The 26,446-nt window shown below is 44.0% G+C and overlaps 1 protein-coding gene across 1 annotated transcript in view; it reads left to right on the top strand.

Moving 5' to 3' along the window:
• The first annotated feature begins 5,638 nt into the window (after positions 1 to 5,638).
• The window catches only part of PYM1 (PYM1 exon junction complex associated factor), a 36,642-nt gene continuing 15,834 nt past the window's right edge, over positions 5,639 to 26,446 (top strand). The window contains exon 1 of the mRNA XM_089680300.1: positions 5,639 to 5,763. Coding sequence (XP_089536426.1) covers positions 5,673 to 5,763 — 91 coding nt within the window. The 5' untranslated portion in view covers positions 5,639 to 5,672. The remainder of the gene's footprint in view (positions 5,764 to 26,446) is intronic.

Genomic DNA, 26,446 nt, shown 5'->3' with positions numbered 1-26,446 from the left:
TACAAATTATAATTTGAAATAAAAATAAGATTAGGGTATAATCAAAGTAGAACTAAATGCAATGGTTTTTTAACTCCTTGGCACCGAGCACATGTAAATATGTGGCCTCTCGGCAGCTGGGCCTTGGCGCTGAGGAGCCGCGTATTTATGTAGCCAATGTGAATAACAGATGTGCTGAGAGCGCGTGCCCTGTACACTCTCGGCACATTTACTGGCGCCTCATGGAAAGGTCCCGATTGCTACTTGCAGTCGGGAGCTTTTCGATCATGTGACCGCCATGACAGCCAATCAAGATGGTCACATGACCCTAATCCCTGCCTCCTGGCGTCAAAAACCTCTTAAATGGAGGTTCCGGTGCCAAGGGGTTAATTTTGGATAGAGTGAAGGAGAGTTATAACCCCTGTCAGTTTTTTGCCATCTGTGTTTCATTATGGAGATTTTCCTTCACTTCCTGTCCCATAGCCACAAGAAGTGAGGGAAATCCCTGGTTGTCACCAGAACTAGTGTCCCCAACAGAAGATTCCCCCTGTATTCCAGTTCTTGGTGAAAACGGGGGCACAGGCAGCAATAAAAACTGACAGGAGTTCTAATCTCTCTCAACTCTATCCAAGACTATAATAAACTGTTTTGGCTTAAAGCAAATCTATGGTCAAAATATTAAATCATATAGACTTTCACACATCGTATTTCTATTATATCCAGCCTACTCATATTAATCTGAATGATCTTGGCGTTTGTAAATGTAACTTTTTAAACTTCAGCAAACATTTACTTCCTTGAATTCTGTGACAAACATTCACTATGCCCTGTGAGTAGGCACTGCTGTGTTACAGAATTCATAGAGGCTGCCTTCTGAGCTACAGAGGTGCTTGGAGGAGGAGCTTCAGGAGGTGAGGTCAGTAGAATAATCACTGCTTGCAGGCAGCAAGGTACCCGAGCCCCATTCAGTTGCAAGCAGAAGGAAGGGAAACTTGGACAGGAAGGATGGTGGGGCAGCATTTACCGGAACCGATCCCCATGTAGTTTCTCCCTGCAGCAGCTGAAAGCCTGCTTCTCCTCCTTTCTCTGCCTGCAGCTGTCTGCTGTGGATGATAGTGTCAAGATGGAAAATAAGTAATTCCATTCCTTTTCTGAATGAACACAGTGAGTGATCAGTACTATTCACTTTGTGAATGATCAGGAAGAATGTGCAGAGTTCTCCCTATTCATTTATTCTGTGCAGCTGAGGCTGCAGAGATGGAGATTGAGGACAGTGTCTCAAAAATGAGACATCAGGGGTCTGTTGAGACCGCTGACATTTCTCCAAAGCCCAAGCCTCCCCCCAACAGGGCTGTTAATAAATGTAAAAAATAATTGTACATAAAATTGTATAAAATAATAAAAAGCAAAATTGTAAATTGTAGTTTAAGGCTTATTTACATGGGTTCTGTGGTTCATACAGTGTGAACGAGCGGTTTGTGCTGTCAGAGTGCCCGTTACTCCAGCTGTATGAACACAGCCACAGGTCCTAATTATGACAGGTGTGTAGGTGAGTGGACCCAAATGCACGCTGTGTTGGGAGCCATAGACCTGTACCTACATGCCTGTCAAATTAGGATCTGTGGCTGTGTTCTTACAGCTGCAGAATCCTCATAGTGCAACATAGGCTGCCTGCACACCGCTCCAGCCACATTAAAAAAAAACACTGATTCACACTATGCAGGCCACAGCACCCATGTGAATGAGCCCCAAGACCTCGTTTGCACACAGGTTTTTTTTTTTACTCAATACAGATTAATCTTTAAAATTTAGCAGGAATTTTGTATGTTATGTTGTGTTGTGTTTGTGTCCACTAATAATGATTTTAGTGTATTTTTAGGAGGGGTTGGGTCCTGTCAAGAAGGCTGTAGGGGCCTTGTCATTTATAGCAGCAGCCCTTATGGGATATATAGTCCTTGGAAACTGAAGGTTAATAGCTGAGAAGAAGCTGCAAAGCATGCAGGGAATCCAGGAAGTTGTGGAAAGAAATGGCCAGCAGGCATGCAGTAATCACAACATATTTTTATCTCACGTTTGGATGATTTCCTCTCACTTCCTATTAGGCCTCTTGGAAAGGGAGTGAAAGAAAATCTCCCCAACTGGACAGACAGGGAAATACCTCACAATTAATTTAACCACGCTATAGCTGAATGACAGCTACAGCGCAGTCATACAGTTCTGGGAGGGCGTTATATGACATATGCCTCTCTGCGATCGCTGTGTCCAGATATGGGGTCAAGATGTATAAGACCTGTGAGAGGGCAACAGGCTAAATATATACGTGGAGCAGTGGCAAGATAGTTTGGGACTTGGTGTCATCCTTTTTCCACATGGGGTACCACTTATGCGTGGACAATTTATATTCAAGCGTGCCACTATTAAGACGCTTCTACAATCTTGAAATTGGCGCATGTGGCACCGCGCGACCTAATCGCTGGGGCTTCCCCCAATGGCTTGTAAATACCCATCTTAGAAAGGGGGAAAAAGCCTGCTTGAGAAATGAGGATATCATTCAGCTGCAGCACGGACTTGTGTATTCTGACAGCAACAGGGTCTTGCTCTCAGAATATACATAAGTCAGTGTGGGTAGCGCTGTTGGATGAGATTTTTCATCTGCAGTTAAAAAAAGAGCATATATGCTGAAGCATGGGGGCCTGGGGTAGCCAGTGGGTGGATGGCCCCTGTGCTTTGGCATATATATTTTATAATATTTTTTGGCACATTAGAAGTGGGTGGATGCAGGGTAATATATTCTAATGGTGGGCATACCACACACTTTTTCTGGCAGAGATTTCTTCTCTTTTTTTTCATTCAGACCACATAAAAAAAAAAGAACATAGCATATACACCCAACAAGGACCAGCGACGTACTGGTACATCACTGGACTTTGAGTAGTTATACCAAGATGATGCCTACAGCTGCAGGCATCATCCTGGTATCATTTTTTTCAGCCGGCGATCGGCTTTCATATAAAAGCAAAGCTAGTGGCTAATTAGCTGCAGGATTGCTTTTACAAGCAGCAGGAGAAGATGTCCGAGCCATCGGGGGATCCTGAGAATGCAGCCGATGTTTCTGCCAGCTGACCATAGAGCTGATTGGAGACTGGAATGGTGTTAATCATCTCTTTAGTCTATGAAATCAAAAGCTACGAGTATTTCATCACTTCTGTTTTGCAGGATATAAACAGCGCCATTTGTAAATTGGGAAAGCATCTGATCACACAGATCTTGGTGAGATTAGCTAATGTAAGGGCATGCACAGTTTTAAAGCATGTTTGGTATCTATTTACTCAGCATACCATCATATTTTATATCTCACCAAATAATTGGCCAATATATTGTGTTTTTGAGCATTAAAAGTAAATAAAGTTGATTTTTTAAAAAAAATGTGCGTTTAAAAAATTGCTGAGCGAATACTATGTGACATAAAAATATTGTAGCACCCACTATTTTATTCACTAGGGTGTCTGCTTTAAAAAAAAATATTTAATGTTTGGGGGTTTAAAGTAATTTCCTAGCAAAAAATACTGATTTTTTTCATGTGAACAAAAAGTGTCAGAAAAAGGCTTGGCCTTCAGGTGGTTAGAAGAGTGAGGGTTGTGTGGCATAAACATCTAATGCTGGGCATAAAATGCCCCCACCCCCCAAAAATGACCCCTTTTTGGAAAGTAGACACCTCAAACTATTTGCTGAGAGGACTGTTGAGTCAATAGAAGAATTTATTTTTTTACAAGTTTTTAGAAAATGACAAAAAAAAGTTTTTTTACACAAAATTGTCACTTAAATGATTTATTGCTCACACCTGCCATGGGTATATGTGGAATTACTCCTCAAAATACATTCTGCTACTTCTCCTGAGTTTGGGGATACCACATGTGAGAGACTTTTTGGAAGTGTAGCCAAGTACAGGACCCCAAAATCCAATAAGCACCTTCAGGCTTTTAAAGGGCTTTATTTCCTCATTACACTTCCTGATTACCTATCACAGTTTTGGAGGCCCTGAAATGCCAGGATAGCACCCCCCCCCGTGACCCTTTTTTGGAAAGTAGACACCCCAAAGAATTTGATAAGAAGCATGGTGAGTATTTTGCAGATCTCGTTTGTTGCCACACGTTTTTAGAATATGAAGAAAGAAAACAAAAACATATTTTTTCTTTTCTTTTTTTTATATTTCAAAACCTTGAGAGAGAAAATAGGATCTGCAAAATACTCACCATGCCTCTTTTTAAATTCCTTGGGGTGTCTACTTTCCAGAAAGGGGTCATTTGGAGGGGTTTGGTGCTATCCTGGCATTTCAAGGACCTCCGAAACTGTGATAGGTAGTGAGGAAGCGAAATGAGGAAGTTACGCACCTTCAGGCTTTCAAAGTGGTCATTGGATTTCAGGCTCCTGTATGTGGCTACACTCCCAAAAAGTCATGTGGTATCCCCATACTTGGTAGAAGTAGCAGAATGTATTTTGGGGTGTAATTCCACATACACCCATGGCTTGTGTAAGCAATATATCATTTAAGTGACAACTTTCTGTAAAAAAAAAATGTTTTTCTCATTTTCCAAAAACTTGGGGAAAAAAATAAATCTTCCATGGACTCAATGTTCCTCTCAGCAGATAGCTTAGGGTGTCTACTTTCTGAAAAGGGGTCATTTGGGGATGTTTTTACTATTCTGGTATTTTAGCACCTCAAGAAATGTGATGGGCAGTCAGAAAGTAAAAGCTGTGTAAATTGCAGTATCTATTCCATAGTTTGTAGATGCTATAACGTTCACACAAAGTAATTATTATACACTTATTTGGATTTTATTTACCAAAAACAAGTAACAGAATACATTTTGGCCTACATTTATGATGAAATTTGAGTTTGCTATAAATTTTTTATAACCGAAAGTAAAAAATATAGTTTTTTTTTCAAAATTTCCGGTCCTTTTTTTGTTTATAGCGCAAAAAATAAAAAGTGCACAGGTGATCAAATACCACAGAAAGCTTTGTGTGAAAAAAAGGATGTAAATTTTCTTTGGGTACAGCATTACATGATTGCACAATTACCAGTTAAAGTAGTGCAGCACCGAATAGGAAAAAGAGGCCTGGTCAGGAAGGGGGGTAAATCCTCAAGTGGTTAAATCAGCCTCAAAACCTGTGCAATTAATGTGTTCAGTTTTAAAGGGTTGAGGTGGCAACCCTTACCTTCCCCATCCCCCCTTCATCCTCCCCCAGGCTGCTGTAGCTTTTGCTGGTTTACATGACACTACAAAATGCAGGAGCCAGCATGGGGACATTAGTGGGTGGGGATAGCAAGCATTCCACCCAGCCAACATGCCTGCAGCTACTGATGATTTTACACAGGCTGCTGGGAAGGTAAATACTTTTTGCAAGTGGCCCTTTTTTTGGTACAGTGATCTAGTGGAAACATCAGACCATCCCCCTTACTATCCAAATCTAAAAACGACATTGTAAATGCTTGCTATTATACAGACAAGGTGATAAATGGAGAGGGTAAGACTCAAAATGCCCGCACTGAACAAGGATTCTCTTCAATTAACTGGCGCTACTCCGCACCTCGTGACCAGCAGCACCGCCTGCTGGACGGGCGCACATGCGCGTTGCTCCTTCTGAGCAGCGGGGGCGCGCGCGGGAACGGGCACGCAGGCAGGGGGTTCATGCATGCTTTGCTTTCACGTTACACCGGCGGCGGAAGTGAACGTGGTGAGAGGACCAAGATGGCCACTCCCTATGTGACCGATGAATCCGGTGAGTGGAGGGCTGTTAGATGGCAGCGGTGTTTGCTGTGCACATCTCTGACTGCTACCTCACCGGCAGGCTTCTATTTCAGTGTGTTTCTAGCGGTGTATGAGGGTGTAGTGTGTCCCCAGAGTATCCCCTGAGCGGAGTGTGCTGGATGGTGACAGCATCCTGCTCCATTCACTGACACCTGGACTCCCGCTCATTGGATCCCTGATATCGGGCTCATTTACCTCACAATCTCTGCGCGCCCTCTCCTCTACATGTGACCGTACATTCCTTTTGGAATATTTCTTTTATTCATTGTCTTTTCTTTACTAAGTTGTATTTGCAGGCGTTCATGTGTGTTTACATGACTTCCGGTGCACAAGCATGCAGCGTGATGTATTGTTAGATGCACATGAAGCACTGCAATGGGGTACACTGGGCCCACTGGGGTACTGTCAGTTTTCTTGCACATGGGGTTGTACTGCGTTTTTATTGCATTTAAAAATGTACATGTCTACATGTGGTGTAAAGGAGACCCTAATGACAGAGCCTTCATTCCCAGGGGGGCTAGTGTTGTCACTGATATGTCCAAGTCTATGTATTCAGTGCCTGTTATGAGTTTGGTGAAGAAAGTTGAAAATCCCGCTTGCAGATATCCCATGGAGATGTAAACCAAATGGAAAATACATCTAACAAGATGGGTGTGTGGAAGACACTCAGCCATCAACATCACGTGGTAGTGAATAGGCAGGACCAAGCAACAAGTGGCGTCATGCCTTGTTCGTTCCTCTGTCCCACGTGTTTCTCTCCCCCATCCACCCTGTGTGTGCCCCTGTCACACGTGTTTCTCTCCTCTCCCCCCGTACATGCCTGTCACACGTGCATATCTCCACCCCCCCCCCCCCCCCCGTGCAAGCTCCTGTCGCACTGCATATCCCCCCACCCCCGTGCACCCCCTCTCGCCTGTGCACGCCCCTGTCACACGTGCAAATTCCCCCCCCCCCGGTGCACACCCCTATTGCACATGCTTATCCCACCCCCGCGCGCACCCGTCGCACGTGTTTATCACTATCCTCCCTTCCCCGTGTACGCCCCTGTATCGCGTGCTTATCCAACCCCCGTGCGCACCCGTCGCACATTCTTACCCCACCCGCACCCCTGTCTCACTTTTTCCCACCCCCACCCGTGTCGCACGTGCTTATTCCACCCCCACCCATCGCACGTGTTTATTCCACTCCCACCTATTGGACGTGTTTACCCCCCCCCCCCATTAGTGCCTGCCACACGTGCTTATCACTTTCCCCCCTTCCCTGTGTACGCCCCTGTCGCATGTGCTTATCCCACCGCCGCGTGCCCCCGTCTCAGTGCTTATCCCCCCCCCGTGCACTCCCGTCGCACGTGTTTATCACTATCCCCCCTTCCCCGTGTACTCCTCTGTCGCACGTGCTTATCCCACCCCCGCACGCACCCGTGGCACGTGCTTATCCCACCCCCGCACGCACCCGTGGCACGTGCTTATCCCACCCCCGCACGCACCCGTGGCACGTGCTTATCCCACCCCCGCACGCACCCGTGGCACGTGCTTATCCCACCCCCGCACGCACCCGTGGCACGTGCTTATCCCACCCCCACACGCACGTGCTTATCCCACCCCCGCATGCACCCGTCGCACGTGCTTATCCCATCCCCGCACGTGCTTATGCCACCCCCGCACGCACCCGTGGCGCGTGCTTATGCCACCCCCGCACGCACCCGTGGCGCGTGCTTATGCCACCCCCGCACGCACCCGTGGCGCGTGCTTATGCCACCCCCGCACGCACCCGTGGCGCGTGCTTATGCCACCCCCGCACGCACCCGTGGCGCGTGCTTATGCCACCCCGCACGCACCCGTGGCGCGTGCTTATGCCACCCCCGCACGCACCCGTGGCGCGTGCTTATGCCACCCCCGCACGCACCTGTCGCACGTGCTTATCCCATCCCCGCACGTGCTTATGCCACCCCCGCACGCACCCGTGGCGCGTGCTTATGCCACCCCCGCACGCACCCGTGGCGCGTGCTTATGCCACCCCCGCACGCACCCGTGGCGCGTGCTTATGCCACCCCCGCACGCACCCGTGGCGCGTGCTTATGCCACCCCCGCACGCACCCGTGGCGCGTGCTTATGCCACCCCCGCACGCACCCGTGGCGCGTGCTTATCCGAGGCGCGCCCCTGCCGCGCGTGCTTATCCGAGGCGCGCCCCTGCCGCGCGTGCTTATCCGAGGCGCGCCCCTGCCGCGCGTGCTTATCCGAGGCGCGCCCCTGCCGCGCGTGCTTATCCGAGGCGCGCCCCTGCCGCGCGTGCTTATCCGAGGCGCGCCCCTGCCGCGCGTGCTTATCGCCAACCCCCGTGTACGCCCCTCGCGCGTGCTTATCCCACGCGCACATCACTATCCCCCCTTCACCGTGTACGCCCCTGTCACGCGTGCTTATCCCACCCGCACCCCTGTCGCACGTGCTTATCACTACCCCTTGTGCATGCCCTTGTCACATGTGCTTATCCCCACCGTGCGTTCTTATCCCACCCGGGGCGGGAAATGTGTGTTATGTTAATGGAAGGCTTTCTCGGGTGGGGGGCAGGGGTGTTCTTGGTCAATTTCAGGCTCTCTCCGTGGGGGGTTGTCCTTATTCCTGTGATGCCTAGGGCAGCACAAAACCTAAATGCACCACTGCTTAACCTACTCGCTGTTACTGAATTTTGGCTTCAAGAATCTGGCTCTGCCTGTCTAGCCACCTTCTCACATGGTGGCCTGCACTGGATGAAGGAAGGTTGGAGTCCTTCTATCCCCACAAAGCACCTTTCAGGCTCTCCCCTCCCTCTCTGTCTACATTTAGTAAATGGTGTACAATTGTGTACAGATCCTCACACTGGCTGAATCCATCATTATACCATTCTCCCTGCCACTTAAAGCAAATTTGTATTTACAAGTAATTAGGATTATAAAGGTATACAATTTCCAATCAAATTTATTATATTACCTTTGGTAAAATTCCTACACCATAACAGACATAACTACATTACAAGGCTGTTATTCGTCGCAACAAATGTTTTTCATATAACTAACCACATATTTTGTGCTTTGCCTATAGACAACAGAGTTCAACTGCATATATTACATAATTTTTATTACAGATTTAGTGTTTTCTATGCCTTTCGTGAACAATGTTCACTTCTTCAGGAGAGTATGTGTACATGGTAGATAGAGACAAACTGGCCTAAAGGGATATTTCTTAGTGCCATTTTCCTAATAATGGAAATAATCTTAGACTTTAAACTCTTTTCCTGTAGCTGTATTCACATACAGTCTGTATACCTTTACATGTGCCTTTATCTGGACACGTCCATAAATGGTGGGCTGAATAGACTTGGTAGTTTGATGTCACTGTCATGTTTTATCTCCTAGGTCAGTGATAGTGTTGTAGTCTTCTAACCCCTTGTGAAAGACTTTTCCAATACTAGGTTATAAAACTGATGGAATCCTTTCTACATTGAGAGTCTACAGCAATCTTTGGAAGTCTAATTCAATTTTATCATTGATTTAGGAGATAAAACATGACAGTGACATCAAACTACCAATTCTACTCACCACTACAACGCCACTATTTATAGACATGTCCAGATAAAGACAGATGTAATGAAATACAGCTAATGTATGAGAATCCAGATACAGGGAAATGTAGAAGTAACTGATAAGTAGGAGATGGGATACCCATGAGGGGAGAGAGAGTTAAAAGTCTAAGATTCTTAACAATATTAAGGGAGGGTACTGAGAAATATCCTTTGTGGCTTCTGGTTGGCTGTCCGTGTACCTACATTAATCGTTTTATTATTTAGGCTGGTTTGTCTATATATCTACCACATAGGCATACCCTGTTCATGAAACGCTACATCTGTAGTAAGATAATTTATTACACTGTATATGCAGACGGAACTATGTTGTCACAAGGGAAAGCACAAAATATGTGGTAAAGTATATTTCATTCGTGACAAATACTACCTGTGACGATCGCGGCATCAGACCCCAGCCCTTCTCACCAAACTCGTGACCGAAGGACTAGCCAATCTAAAACTGGTCTATCACGTGCGTAACAATTCCACGACTAGCTGCACCCTGCACAACGATTCTCCAGCTAATGGACCACAATCGATGTACCTGCAGCCTGAGCGCGATTGTTACTGGGTCAGATTACGCAATTAACCCTTCACACTGCCACCACCTCCTTTTTGTACAGAGAAAGAGGAAACTCAGCAATATCAACAATAACACTATGATGTTTGAATAATCGTCAGTATACCACTGTCACCACAGGCAGCGATATACCAAAGTTTAAAACACACATACAGTAGCGCTTTTCAGAGGCAGGGGTTCTGAGTTTGCATTAAAGAGCTTTAGAAACAGTTCAACACTTTCAGAAAGTAAGATTTATTACTAAAAGGTTAAAAGGGTGCAATAAAAATATTTACAGAAAAACATGTAGCCAATATATATATATAAATATACAGAAAGCAATAGCACAGCAAAGAGATAACAGAAAGGAATTTAGATAAAGTACTTGCCAAAAGCCTTGAGTTAAGCAGCTTCCAACTTTTCTGAGCAAATGGGCGTTTTTTCCCAAAATTGGTTCCTATGTTAAAAAGGGAGAATTCTTCAACTCAGCTTAGCTTTTCTAGGAACTCCACAGGGTGTCTCCCTGACTCAGAGAACCAATCGCCTCATTTGGGGAGGGGGTTGAGTAGGCGGGGAGCTCAGGCTTTGACCAAATCCTTCGCAAATTATGCTATGGCCAATAACTTTTCCTCGGTACATATAACATTCTATCCACAAGTAGATTAATACCCAGGATCATCTGCTGAACGGTTAGATATGAAATATCTGCTTGAATGGTTAAGGAGATATAATTTTCTGCTCTCCTGTTTATGTCAGATAGGGGGTGTAATATACCCGGCGACTTGTCTTACAGTGAGCCATCCGAATATGTGCTCCATGTTTGCGTAATTATTTTCTATTTGGAGATATAAAATTATATGGAAAACTGGGTTTTAAAATGTAAGTCTGTTTTTATGACCACCTGGAATGTTTTTTGAAGCTCAGTGAGGGCTGGTTTATGGCTTGATGACCCCTTCTCCAGCAAGGGTCTTGCAGACAGAGCGGCACCTAGCTAGTGTGGGAATTACAGCCCTGGAGCTCTCCCACTAGGGCCTGTTGCCTTTTGAACTCAGCAAACACACACACAGACCACATTCCTGAGGGAGGGGGGAAATTGGAGGAGGAAGCTTGATTTGGGGGAGAGAGATGATACAAAATGGAAGATTCTTAACAAGATGGATGACCGTGTCCATCTCGGTGTGCACGATTGCTACACTACCAGCCTTGTAATTATGTATTTTATACGGTAATAAATCGTATTTCAAATAATTGCAAATTGTGTACCTTTAGTCCTTCCTCTCTGTCCCTCTCTGTCCCTCTCCTCTATTGCAGCTCACTGTATTTGTCTATATTCTCTAGTTTCTCTGAGGATTGTTGAGCTCTATCGTCCTCTTGGACCGGTATGATGCTTCCTTGATGGATTTTTGGCCTGGCCTACTTTTTCTTCTCTGAAAATTTCAACAAATTTTCTTGATGACTTCAGCATCCCTGTTAATGCTAACACTCCAACTACTCTCCAACTACCTCTAAACTTCTCAGTCTAACCTTCCTTTGTGACCTAACACCCTTCTACTTACTGCAACAGACAGCCTCTGTGACAAAATCTTACCGATGTCCCGCCCCGACCTGGCCATTTCTGTCTTCTAGTTCACTCTTATCCTCTCATTACACTTCTTCCCTCTATACACATAGAATCAAGCCCGAACCCTACAACCTTGGTAAACAGACATCACAAAAAGTCTTAAAAGACATATTCACACTTTTGAGCATCTGTGGCGTAAAACTAAATCCCAGAAAGACATCCTGTAAAAATCTGTCTTACAAGAATACAGTGCCTATCTCTGCACTTCCAAACAGACCTATGTTATCCCTCATTCACACCTCAATCAGTTCACTTCAACACTCTTCTGCCTTTAACACTCTACTTTGTCCTCCATTGCCTTCGCCAACTAAGTCACTCACTGCCCAGGAGTTTGCCAATCACTTCCAAAATAAAACAAAGCAATTTGTAATGAATTGCTTCCCCACATAACATTCCATGTCCACCTCCGCGTTCAATATTCCTGTCTCTTATCTCTGTTGCCACAGAGGAAGTTGCTGTCTTTTTCTAATGCCTGCCTAAGCACCTTCCCCCTTTACCCTCAAAACTACTATGGTCCCCCTCTTGCTCTATCCTACAGACTCCTTCTCACATCGTCAAGTCAATACCTCCATCTCTAATGGCATCTACCTCAAACCTCTAAAATTTGTAACCTTGCTGGACCCCACCAAGGTTAACAACTTAAGCCCAATTTCCTTGATCCCATTGAACTCCAAACTCCACACCCAGTCTACAACAGCCAGAGCTACCGCTTCACTAATACAGTAGCAACATTCTTTGACACCTTCCGGTCTAATGCAGGCCATAGACAGGTCATTTATCGGCCAAATGTGAGTCCGCACGAAAAATCGGCCGATAATCACGCCGTTAGTGGGGCCAGCCCTTCGGCCGGTTTGGTGGATCTCTTCATTTATTTTTATTGGTCATGCTGGAAAATCCGCAAAAAATGGCCGTTTTTGTGGACATTGGTGGCAGCATCGGCAACAGGATAAACGGCCCGTCTATGGCCTGCTTTAAAGTGTTACTGGACCCACAACAGTAAAATCAGTTTGTATATGCAGTAGAGCATGCTTGTTATACTCACTGTGGAATCTAAGGGGTTAATCCTCTGCATTGTGTAAAAAGACCGTTTGATCCTGACTTCTCTGATCCTCATCTTTTTCAAATGTCCACGTCTCATCTCCTGATAAGACAGACTGAACTGTAGACATTGTGCACATGCTCAGTTTAGTGTGTATTGCTAGAGAGGTTTTTTCTTTTTTCTTGGGAGAGTGCATGTGACCAGCACAGGGCCAATCAGCACTCTCCAGACAGTGTTTTGCATCCTCCTAGAGCAGGCATGTCCAAAGTCCGGCCCGCGGGCCACTTACGGCCCGAGGGTCGGTTTAATACGGCCCTCCATGTCAGTGTGTCTTATGGAGCGAATATGGAGCGGCCGGTCCGGTATTTCCACCGCGGCCGTGTCAGAATACCGGGCCGGCCGCTCAGCTCTGCAGCGGGACCTTACCTGTTCCTCTATCCAGCGACGCGCTGTCTTCCCAGCTTCTGTAGTGTGGGCGCTGGGCATGACAGCCGGGTGCCAAGTGCGCATGCGCAAGAAGCAGTGCTTTTGTGAATGGTAAGGCGGTACCTGGGACACATGACAGATCCCAGAAGCCGCCGGACCAATCACAAAGCGCAAGTGCTTCTCGCTAATGCGCACTGGGCACCCGGCTGTCATGCCGAGCGCCATTACAGAAGCCGGGAAGACAGCGCGCGGCTGGATCGAGGAACAGGTAAGATCAAACAAAAACTCTGCGGAAGTAAGAGCGGGTACCTGTCAAATTCAGGTACCCGCTCCCCACTTCCCCAAAGGTCAGCAGTCATCTGTACTGTCCGCAGTCTCTGGTCATCCCTGTGCTGTCCGCAGTCTCTGGTCATCCCTGTGCTGTCCGCAGTCTCTGGTCATCCCTGTGCTGTCCGCAGTCTCTGGTCACCCCTGTGCTGTCCGCAGTCTCTGGTCACCCCTGTGCTGTCCGCAGTCTCTGGTCACCCCTGTGCTGTCCGCAGTCTCTGGTCACCCCTGTGCTGTCCGCAGTCTCTGGTCACCCCTGTGCTGTCCGCAGTCTCTGGTCACCCCTGTGCTGTCCGCAGTCTCTGGTCACCCCTGTGCTGTCCGCAGTCTCTGGTCACCCCTGTGCTGTCCGCAGTCTCTGGTCACCCCTGTGCTGTCCGCAGTCTCTGGTCACCCCTGTGCTGTCCGCAGTCTCTGGTCACCCCTGTGCTGTCCGCAGTCTCTGGTCACCCCTGTGCTGTCCGCAGTCTCTGGTCACCCCTGTGCTGTCCGCAGTCTCTGGTCACCCCTGTGCTGTCCGCAGTCTCTGGTCACCCCTGTGCTGTCCGCAGTCTCTGGTCACCCCTGTGCTGTCCGCAGTCTCTGGTCACCCCTGTGCTGTCCGCAGTCTCTGGTCACCCCTGTGCTGTCCGCAGTCTCTGGTCACCCCTGTGCTGTCCGCAGTCTCTGGTCACCCCTGTGCTGTCCGCAGTCTCTGATCACCCCTGTGCTGTCCGCAGTCTCTGGTCATCTCCTGTACTGTGTCTGCAGTCCATTAGTTCAGAATTTTTTTTTTCCTGTTTTCTGCCTCTAAAACCTAGGTGCGTCTTATGGTCAGGTGCGTCTTATACGGCGAAAAATACGGTAACTTGGCATAAAATAATTTATTTGGATTTAATTGTAATGGTTCAAAGAATGTTTGGAAAAATGTTCGGCCCTCCACCATGTTCACTTCATCCAATCTGGCCCTCTTTGAAAAAAGTTTGGACACCCCTGTCCTAGAGCTTTAACCAGTGCTTTTCTGAACACTAATAGAAGTCACAAGACTGCTCTAACTGCTGATGAGAAAAGGTATTTAGCAGTTTATATTTACTAAAATAATTACATTTCCATGTTCTGTGTACTGTGGGAGACCAGATATAGTGAATGCAGGGTCCTGGGTTTAGTAACACTTGAATTTTGCCTGCAGCACTCCACAGAAACTGCTGTCCTAAACTAACTGTTAAAGCCAATGGTCACTACTCTGTACTCGTAGACCTCTCTGCTGTCTTTTAGTTGACCGCCCGCTCCTCGTCGGAAAAAAAACTCCATTCCCTTGGCCTCAATGACATTGCTATTTGCTGGTTCTCTTACCTAACTCACAGCTCATCTGTTTCACTTCCAACTTTACCTCTTCCTCTCCTCTTTCCTAATGGATCCCCCAAGGTTCTGTGCTCGGACCTCTTCTATTACCTATGTACACCTCCTTCCTGGGTCAGCTAATAGCCTCCTTTGACTTCAAATATCATTTGACAGAACCCAAATCTATCTCTCTACCTTACCTTATCACTAATTTACTGAGATCTCAGTGTGGATGTCACACCGCCTCCTCAAACTCATTCTTTCCAAACTGAACTCAAAATATTTCTATATGCCTTGTGCACACCCCTATCATGCATGTTTTACCCTATGCACAACCCTATCATGCTTGTTTACATCCCCCCCAATAATGCATACTATACCCTGTGCACATCTATTTCAAGCATGTTTATGCCCTGTACAAACATAGCTGTCTTTATCTTACGGGAACCATAGGTTTCCTTATACTGTAAAAAACCTATAGACTTATAAAGATAAACTCATGTCTAAGGGTAACAGAAATGGTTATTTTATATGCTAGAAAATGTACATAGAGCTCCAATTTTCTTGTGGCAATTGAACTCCAGGCAATTATGAAAAAAAATACTATTTTGAATTTCTTGTTGTATTCATTAAGAAATCATGGAGGACCCATTGGTGCATTGCCACATGCAAGTTGCAAATATTTTACAGTCTTCTGTACTTACCCTTTCTACTCTCCAGCACTCTCTTCAGCTTCCTTCTCAGTCCAGTGTTGGAAGTCCTCTTTGAGCAGAACAGCAGTCCTATCATTCTTTCCATTTTTCTCTAAGCCTAGCTTGTCATGTACATGATCCCTTAGGGGTCACATCATCACACAGGCTGGGCTCACAGAAATCCTGGACTAAATGCAGATAACCATTGGTGTATTTTGATTGTTTTCTATTGTTCTATGTATGGTAATTTGTTTTTAGTAAGTTGTTAATAAAACTACATATTTTATCTATACATCTGTTATAAAATATGATTGATACCTGTAAAGTCCTAGTCCCTTGTTTTTCAGGTCAGTTAGCTACAGTACAGCGTTAAAGAATGGAGGAAGGGATAGAAAGGTGGGCCTAGTCGGCACTCTTGTTGACTACATATGACGGGTCCCTCAGCTCTGTTAACCCCCTGCTGCACTGGAAGATTACTACCGCTATTTATTTTTCATTGATCTGAGTACGTTTTATTATATTTTAAGGACTATAGATTGTGTATTTTGTGCAGAACACAACTGTTTTTATTGCAGGCTTTTGCAGGCAGAACTTTTTGCTGTAGGTCAATAGTAGTCCTCATAGAGCTGGATTGTTTTGGTGTGATATTTCCTTAAGGAAATTGTTTAATCTTGATGATCAGCATCATGTATTTATTGATATAAAAGAACACTGACGAACATGGTTAATAAATGATGTGACCATTGTAATTTGTAGCAGCAGCTTCAATGACATGAAATCTGATCTGTGAGCCACTAGAGTACTATCTTTAACTGGAACTTGATACATTAAAGAGATAAGAAGTGCTGCTTTGCTAAAGGTGTTTTTAATCATGTAGGGTGCAGTGACATGGGAAGTCCTTTAAAGGTAAAACTGAACTCCAAGCAAACATCTAAATAGTTGATGTACATATATAGAAACGATTTACCTCCAAAAGTATTGCTATTTCTATGCAAGCAGCTTTTTGATACATTCACCCAGCTAGACAACATAGGGAGATCTTTTATCAACACCAGAGCTGTACACACCTTGGTCAAGAACACACCTCCAGCATGTTGATTTGACATTGAAGACACAGGAGAACATTATAGAGGATCTTCACTCCCCACAAAAAAATCATGTGTCCTTTATATTTGCTGCTGTTTATATGCTGAATATATTTACTCACAAGCAAAACAAAGTGTGTTTATCAACATTTTCAGTATTTTTTCATTTATATAGCAAAAACAAACAGGTCATTAAATACCACCAAAAAAAAGCACCAGCTTTCTCAAACAAATAATAAACTTTTATATGGGTATAGTGTTGAATGAGTAATTGCCATTCAAAGGGTGAAAGTGCTAAAGGAAGGGGGTAAAATTGTCCGGTATTGAAGTGGTTAAAGAGTAACTCCAAGAAAGTGGGGGAAAAAAAATATAGCGTATGCAATTGCAACTCAAGTCATATTGTAATTGAATGTTATTAACAACGACATTTCTTTTTCCATCTGCAGTGCTGTAATTTTCTGTAAAATGCTATATAATATGGCTACCTGGAGGTGTTCTGTACACAAATGGTTTACAGAATGCCCCCTGACAATGTCATTTACTGCTTGAGTGATTGGCTCACTGATTTTCCCAGAAGTCTGCACTAAAGTCAGATTTGTGGCCGCATCCCCTGCAACAAAAATTTCATTTTTGGTGAGATACTCCCAAAGGGAAATCACATCAAAAGAAATGCAGACCTTTCCAATATTCTCATTAGAGCCCTGAAGTTGCAGCAGCTGATTATTAATAAACCACTCCCATACTGATTCACTCTGCGTATGGACACAGACAAACAAACAGTCATTTCTTCAGAATAATAAAAATAAGGAATCTGCAACAAAGTTTTTTAAAAATCCTTGCAATATACAGTCAGGTCCATAAATATTGGGAACAACACAATTCTAACATTTTTGGCTCTATACACCACCACAATGGATTTGAAATGAAACAAACAAGATGTGCTTTAACTGCAGACTGTCAGCTTTAATTTGAGGGTATTTACATCCAAATCAGGTGAACGGTGTAGGAATTACAACAGTTTGCATATGTGCCTCCCACTTGTTAAGGGACCAAAAGTAATGTGACAGAATAATAATCATAAATCAAACTTTCACTTTTTAATACTTTGTTGCAAATCCTTTGCAGTCAATTTCAGCCTGAAGTCTGGAACGCATAGACATCACCAGACGCTGGGTTTCATCCCTGGTGATGCTCTGCCAGGCCTCTACTGCAACTGTCTTCAGTTCCTGCTTGTTCTTGGGGCATTTTCCCTTCAGTTTTGTCTTCAGCAAGTGAAATGCATGCTCAATCGGATTCAGGTCAGGTGATTGACTTGGCCATTGCATAACATTCCACTTCTTTCCCTTAAAAAAACTCTTTGGTTGCTTTTGCAGTATGCTTTGGGTCATTGTCCATCTGCACTGTGAAGCGGCGTCCAATGAGTTCTGAAGCATTTGGCTGAATATGAGCAGATAATATTGCCCCAAACACTTCAGAATTCATCCTGCTGCTTTTGTCAGCAGTCACATCATCAATAAATACAAGAGAACCAGTTCCATTGGCAGCCATACATGCCCACGCCATGACACTACCACCACCATGCTTCACTGATGAGGTGGTATGCTTAGGATCATGAGCAGTTCCTTTCCTTCTCCATACTCTTCTCTTCCCATCACTCTGGTACAAGTTGATCTTGGTCTCATCTGTCCACAGGATGTTGTTCCAGAACTGTGAAGGCTTTTTTAGATGTCGTTTGGCAAACTCTAATCTGGCCTTCCTGTTTTTGAGGCTCACCAATGGTTTACATCTTGTGGTGAACCCTCTGTTTTCACTCTGGTGAAGTCTTCTCTTGATTGTTGACTTTGACACACATACACCTACCTCCTGGAGAGTGTTCTTGATCTGGCCAACTGTTGTGAAGGGTGTTTTCTTCACCAGGGAAAGAATTCTTCGGTCATCCACCACAGTTGTTTTCCGTGGTCTTCTGGGTCTTTTGGTGTTGCTGAGCCCACAGGTGCGTTCCTTCTTTTTAAGAATGTTCCAAACAGTTGTTTTGGCCACGCCTAATGTTTTTGCTATCTCTCTGATGGGTTTGTTTTGTTTTTTCAGCCTAATGATGGCTTGCTTCACTGATAGTGACAGCTCTTTGGATCTCATCTTGAGAGTTGACAGCAACAGATTCCAAATGCAAATAGCACACTTGAAATGAACTCTGGACCTTTTATCTGCTCATTGTAATTGGAATAATGAGGGAATAACACACACCTGGCCATGGAACAGCTGAGAAGCCAATTGTCCCATTACTTTTGGTGCCTTAACAAGTGGGAGGCACATATGCAAACTGTTGTAATTCCTACACCGTTCACCTGATTTGGATGTAAGGACCCTCAAATTAAAGCTGACAGTCTGCAGTTAAAACACATCTTGTTTGTTTCATTTCAAATCCATTGTGGTAGTGTATAGAGCCAAAAATGTTAGAATTGTGTCAATGTCACAATATTTATGGACCTGACTGTACATACAGTGGATATAGAAAAGAATCACCCCCTTTAAAATAATTACATTTTGTTACTTTGCAGCCTGAAATAAAGACATACACAGTTTTTGTTTCATCTAGCTTCATTTACTCAGTGCAAGTTATAATATCCAAGTGAAAGCTGTAACACCAACATGTCAAAAGAATAAAACATATTCAAAAACAGAATCACTGGAGTTGGAAAAAGGATCACCTCCCTTGTGTCAGTATTTTGTTGACCCACCTTTTGCTTTAATTACAGCCTTTAGTATGTTGGGATGTGTCTCTACTAACTTTGCACATCTTGACTTTGCAATATTTGCCCACTCTTCTTTGCAGAACTACTCAAGTTCAGTTAAATTTGATGGTGACCGTTTGTGGACTGCAGTCGTCAAGTCATTCCTCAGATTTTCAATGGGGTTTAAGTCTGGGCTCTGACTCGTCCATGCAAGGACATTCGCGATTTTCCCAAATCATTTGACGGTATTTTGTCCCATCCATTTTTCCTTCTATCCTGACAAGTACTCCAGTCCCTGTTGCAAAGAAACATCCCTATAACAGGATATTATCACCTCCATGTTTTACTGTAGGAATGGTGTTATTTGGATGGTGAGCTATATTGGATTTCCGCCAGACATATCGTTTGGTATTGAGGCCAAATAATTTAATTTTAGTCTCATCTGACTGTAATACATCACAGTTTTGTGTGCCATTGAGAAGGTGATTAGCTACACCTTATTGTTTACAAGTCATTTTCAGGAGGAGGGGTTGATCCCTTTTCTGTGCTTTTTTCTGTTTTGTTTTTTTAATATATTTTTTTTGTGACTTGGTGTTATATCTTGCACTTGGATGTTACAAGTTACACTGAGTAAATACAGCTGGATAAAACAGAAACGTTCTGTCTTCATTTCAGACTGCAAATAAATGAAATGTGACTATTTTAAAGGGGGTGATTCTTTTCTATACCCACTGTATATCACCCAAAGGGAAAAAAATTTTTCTCAACAAAAGTGGAATTACTTCCAGTGCATTTTTGATGTGTTCCGGTGCATTTTTTATATGTTTTGCTATGTTCCAGATGCGTTCCATACAGAAAAAATGCAGCATGTTCTACTTTTGTTGACTGCACTAGAGTGGACTAGGGCCACTGGAATCCATGTTAAACATTGTCCATGCGTTTTTGATGTCAATTGCGCACTGGACTGCATCTTGTGTAAACCAGCCCTGAGCCTGGGTTCACATATATGCGGTGCGGTATATCGCATGTGATTCGCACAGGATGCGCACCGCATTCCTGTGCAAATCACATGCTATTTGTGTGTGGTGCAATTGGAGCCATACATTTTGTATGGCTCTGATCGCACTGCAGCCCCGCCAAAAACACGCAGGACCCTTATTTTTGGTCCGCACTAGGGTATTCACACCTATGCGATCCGATTCTGCACATCGCACCGCGTTTTGTGGACCGCTTTAGGGGTGTTGTTAACTTAACATGCACACCCGCAGCGGTTCGCATGAACGGGGTGCGATTCTGATGCGGTGCGGAATTCGCACAGAAAATGCGAATTCCGCACCGCATCATTATGAACCTGGGATTAAATTCTTTTAGAATTTAGACTGTTTTAGTCATCACCTATGCATCCTCATTCCTTATAATTACATTCTTCAAGCTCTTTCCAGCTTTTTGAAAATGTCTTGACTGGAGTATCAAATGTATTTATATACTAATTCCTTGTTTTTCCTGGCTGGGTGGAATTAGAGTAGTCTTATGGTAATAAAAAGTGAACACAGTGGACACTCCCAGAAGAATAGAAATCTTGGGCAGCTGTCTTATGAAATGTATATGTTTAGTAAATATAGACATGACTTGTAAACATATAAAAGACCAGCTTTGTTCTGAACTGTCTGTGTGTGGATGTGGCCATCTTGATATGGAGGCAAAAGCAGATTATCCATCAAGTAGAACAAGGTGCAGCAGAGATGTGATACCTCCAATTTTTTCTCCCCAACTTCTGAGACTAGCAGTCAAAAGCTGCAATGCTATAGATCTTACAATTCAGATATATAATTGCAAGGCTTGTATGCACCACCAAGTACCAGAAAGTGCCCTACTATTTTTAAGGAGGCATTCCAGACAAAAGGTACGTTTACATGGTTACAGCGTAAACGGCCTTTGAAAGCCACCTCCACTGCTTAGTGCCCAATGCGTAGTCAATTATGCCCGCACCACTAATTATACACTCCTAATAGAATGCAGCTTCCTAGTGTCCTTCTTTTGCTAGGAAGGAGGTGCATATTGCCACCTAGTGTCCTTCATTGCTGGGATATAGGCTGGTTGTAGCTGCTTAGCGCTCATTATTGCTAGGACTTCTGCTGCCTGGAGTCCTTCATTGCTAGGGTACGTGTGGCTTTTGTACTGCAGTAATGCATTTGCACTGTGCACATGTAAACATTAGCAGAAATGTTTATATGCGTACAGCCTAAAATATGGTACATAAGCAGGACTATGGATAGAGAGTTTTCTATTTTAGTATTCTGAACACAGTGTAAGTTTACTGATCTTTACACGGCGAGCCAGGCACCTGCATTCAGATCCATAAAAAAGAGAAAAATGCTGTTTTTTTTTTTTGTTTTTTTTTTTGGCGGCTGTGTGCATGAGCCTCTAATCTCTACTGATCACACTAACCTGATTGAGATTGCAAGTGAAGCTCACAGCAGTCTGTGGTTTTAAACTAGAATCCCACTACTACTATGTATGTCCAAAGAGTGAACTGTTCATCACATGCTGCTGCAGCCATCTGCTTGTGCTCCTTTTGTTCTGCCTGCTCCTGGCTTCAAAATGAAAGTGATGTGGCGAGGATGATGATGAAGCCCCAGAGCACAACGCTGCCTTCAGCATGGAGAGCAACAAGACAGGAGGCATATCCTCCTCCCGTGCTCGCCTCCAGGACTTCTCCAGAGCCTCTCCCATCCTCTGGAACTCCCTGTCCCAGTATGTCTGGGTAGCTCCTACCCTGTTTGCCTTTAGTCGATCTTTGAAAACTCATTTATTCAGGGAAGCCTACCCCAACTCCTCTTAAGAACAGTACTTGAGTCACCTCCATCAGAAAATCCCCTGCAGCTTTTGCCTTCTGTACCACCTGCCACTCCCTTTACATTGTGAGCTCCACAAGCAGGGTCCTCCTATTCCTTCCGTATTGTAATTGTATTGTCCCCCTTTATATTGTAAAGCGTTGAGTAAACTGTTGGCACTTTATATAAATCCTGTATAATATATATGCCTCAATCTCACCTGTAAACAAAGAGACCAGAAGCGATAATGATTTAGTCACTTTCATTTTCAGAACCACCATTTCCTGGCCGATACAGGCAGGGGACACATCTAACCAAGCAGATCTGTTGTCTCTTAGGTGGTGTGAAAGACAGCATATACACTGGGGTCTATTAGACCCCTAATGTCTCCAAAAAGAGTACCTGTCACCTGCCCAATGCTTTCACATTGGGGTTTATTAACCCCTTGTGTTGGCCGTTAAGTACAAATAAAGTGTTTAAAATAAGAAAAAAAATTGTAAAATGTATTGTGGCTGCAGCATTGGGAAGGGTCAACTTATCCTTTAAGGCCCCTTTCACACGTGTGATCCCTATGTCCATTTTTCATCTGTCAGTTTACGAACGAAAAACGGATATTCATGTATTTCTATGGACTAGCGGATGTAAACATCCGTTATTGTCCGCAGCAGTTAACATCCCTTTTTTTTCGAACAGAAGAAAACCCTATTTTTTTTCCATTAAAAAAGACAGAATAGATGAAAAAAGGGATGCAAACGGACAAAACATGGATGAAGAGATGTAAACGGACGAAAAATTGGATGTAAATGGATGAAAAACTGACGTGAACTGGTGAAAAACTGATGTGAACTGATCTGTTTTTTCTTGGATAAAACGTGAGTGAACTGATGAAAAAGACAGAACGCCGTTTGCACATCTGGAGTCGAGATAATGAAATGAGTTTGGAGGTGTGGTTTATGATTGATAAAAGACACTTAAACATGTTAAGCTTGCTGTTCGTAAGAAGCATCAGCCAATGTGAACCATGCATCACAAAAAGGAGTTCTCTGAAGACACAAGGTCAAGACTAGCTGATCTGCATAAGGTTGGAAAGGGATTTAAAGCAATCTCAAGGTGTTTAGGCATCCGTCAGTCGACAAATTGTTTATAAATGGAGACAGTTTAGTACTGTGACTACTCTTTCTAGAAGCAGGCGTCCAGACAAGATGACTGGCAAGACACAATGCAGAATCCTCAATGAAGTAAAGAAGAACCTACGAGCTACGAGTAACAGCTAAAGGCTTGAAGACATCACTGGAACTGGCAAACATCCATGTTCATGAGTCTACCATATGTAAGTCTTTGAACAGGCAGGGTGTCCATGGCAGAATAGCATGGAAGAACCTGCTGTTCTCCAAAGAAAACATTTCTGCACGCCTGATGTTTCTAAAGAGCACTTTGGCAAACTGCAAAGCTACTAAGAAACGTTTTTGTGGACTGATGAAACAAAAGTTGAATTGTTTGGGAAGAATACTCAGTACTATGTATGGTGCAAAAAAAGGGCACAACAAAGTCTCATCCCAGCGGTGAAGTGTGGTGAAGGGAACATCATGATTTGGGCTTGCTTTGCTGCTTCAGGACCTGGAACACTTGCCATCATTGAGAGGAAAATGAATTTCCTAGTTTACCAAAATATCCAAAAGGACAATGTCATGGTGGCTTAAGAGAAGTTGAGGGATACAGCAGGACAATGATCATAAGAATCAAAGTAAATCCACTACAGACTGGCCTAAGAAAAAGGAAATGCACCTTTTTTTGTGGCCCAGTCAGAGCCCAGACCTTAACCCCATAGCCTCAAGAGGAGCATTTACACTAGACATCCTAAAATTGTGTCTGAGCTGAAGCAATTTTGTAAAGAGGAATGGTCAAAAATGAATAACTCCAAGGGTTCACTTATTTTTTCATCAAACACTGTGAATGTTTAATGGGTATGTTCAATAAAGACACAAGAAATTAGAATTGTTTGTGTGTCATCAGCTTAAGCACATTGCGGTTGATTTACTAAAACTGGAGAATGCGATATTTTGGTGCGGCTATGCCCATCAGCTTCTAACTTAAGCTTGTTCAATTAACCCCCCTGTTGGTATTCCCGAGTGTAGCGCGGGGTTAACTTTACCAGAAGCAGTAACCCCGAGCTACACTTGGGATTACACTGCAGCGTTGCTCTGCGATCCCTCGAGCACTTACATTGTCCTGCAGTCCCGCGATGTCCCCCCGGCAGCGTCCCCGGCCATTTCCTCAGACCAATGCCAGCATCCGTCTTCCAGGTTCTGTTCCCTGCGAGCGTCGGGACGTACGGAGGACGGAACCGGCGGGAATTTAAATAATGTAAAAATTTGACATTCATTCAATACACTAAAATCTGATAGTATTACATTACTGTATCAAACCATTTCACATACATTTTGTCCCGAGTGCTTTGTCCTGTCCCCTGCCTGCATTTTTACTGTTCTTTCTGCCTGGAAACTGAGAAATGTCCATGGCATCTAAAAAGCGTCCCTTTAGGTCAAAAGCAGTTTTAGACCAGCTAGAGAACAGCGATAGTAAATTAGAACCACTTGCAGAATTGAGTGATGATTTGTGGGGGAATTCGTCATCAGACACTGAAAACGATTCTACGACTTTGCTCAGTGATGTGCGAACGTGGCGCTATATTTCAAATTTCAGTGTTTTTGGTTTGATTATATTATTGAATTAAATTTATTATTATTTTTATGATTATTTTTTATATTCGAATTTATGATTTTGTGTTTCAAATTTTATCATACCCGGGATCTTTACTAGACTCTTGTTTGGACAGATTTCAGTGAGTTATTCCTAAGAATTACAGGCCTACAATAAAAAACATATTTCCATTGAAAGCAATGTACCACTTTGAGCACAAAAATACCGACATAATCAGACCGCTAGGGAGGTTAAGCTTTGACAAAAAACAACTAAGAGCTGATTGATTTCTGTGCAGAGCTGCACTAGATTTTGCACTCTCCAGTTTTAGTAAATCAACCCCATTGTGTTTGTTTTTTGTTTTTTTTGCTTAGATGAAAATCAGATGACATGGCAAATTTCTACAGAAAACCAGTTAATTACATACATACACATGCATAATTTTTCTTGCCTCAGAATATGATTATGGTGAAAAATAGTAAATTAGCTTTTGCCAATAGATTGTAATCGGTTTTCTTTTGAATGCTTCCTGTTCTACCTTTACTGTTTTTTTTTTTTTACATGTAACAGCCCATTTACATTTGTGGTTTGGAAGTGATGAAAAAAGTATTCAGTTTGCTACTATCTGTGGGTGTAAACGTTTTAAAGCCTGTGCATTTTAATGGTACATTTTAATTAAGATGGGTGTGACGAATTAATGTATTTTTGTTTACTGTGAGCTACATTCATTTGTCAGTGAGTTAATTAGAACATATAGTTGGCAGCAGTCTTTTGTGGTGACACATGGTAACTTTTGGTAACTCGCTGGGTGAAGAGAGATTCATGAATTTCTTGAAAAATGGCTTTTTCTAAAATTGCATAGTTTTGAATTGTATTGGTACCATTAAAAATACTAATACTATTCTGTTGCCATAGTACTAGCACCAGTGTCCTAATTGCTAGCCAGTACCAGAGTCCTGATTGCTAGCCAGTACCAGTGTCCTGGTTGCTAGCCAGTACCAGAGTCCTGATTGCTAGCCAGTACCAGTGTCCTGGTTGCTAGCCAGTGCCAGAGTCCTGGTTGCCAGCCAGTGCCAGAGTCCTGGTTGCCAGCCAGTGCCAGAGTCCTGGTTGCCAGCCAGTGCCAGAGTCCTGGTTGCCAGCCAGTGCCAGAGTCCTGGTTGCCAGCCAGTGCCAGAGTCCTGGTTGCCAGCCAGTGCCAGAGTCCTGGTTGCCAGCCAGTGCCAGAGTCCTGGTTGCCAGCCAGTGCCAGAGTCCTGGTTGCCAGCCAGTGCCAGAGTCCTGGTTGCCAGCCAGTGCCAGAGTCCTGGTTGCCAGCCAGTACCAGTGCCCTGGTTGCCAGCCAGCACCAGTACTAATGTAAGCCAGTACAACATTATTGTAAGTAACAGAAAAGTACTGGCACTGCCAGAAATGTTAAAAAAAAGAAAAGATGTACACTAGCGAGGATGCTTTTACAGTTCTTAGTTTGAGAGCATCGGAGAGACCTCATAGTCCGTTTCAGATTAATAGTATGAACCTATAGAAAGTCGGGGACTTGCAGCGGTAAGAAGGAATTGGCTGCGGAAAGACAGCTCTGGACTCTAGGGACTAGTAAGTAACTTATTTTAAAGGTCTGCAGGTATAGCATTTGTAGCTGCTGACTTTTAATTTGTTTTTCAAAAAGGGTAAAGTTCCTCTTTAATCTTAGTTTTCTGAGCTCTACACTACTAATAAGCAGG

The sequence above is a fragment of the Staurois parvus genome, unplaced genomic scaffold (assembly GCF_062004578.1).
Source record: "Staurois parvus isolate SC_StPar_1 unplaced genomic scaffold, SC_StPar_1.0 ptg000017l, whole genome shotgun sequence".
Taxonomy (NCBI): Eukaryota; Metazoa; Chordata; class Amphibia; order Anura; family Ranidae; genus Staurois; species Staurois parvus.
Note: the sequence above shows the minus strand (reverse complement) of the source record. Positions and strands in the feature narration are given on the sequence as shown.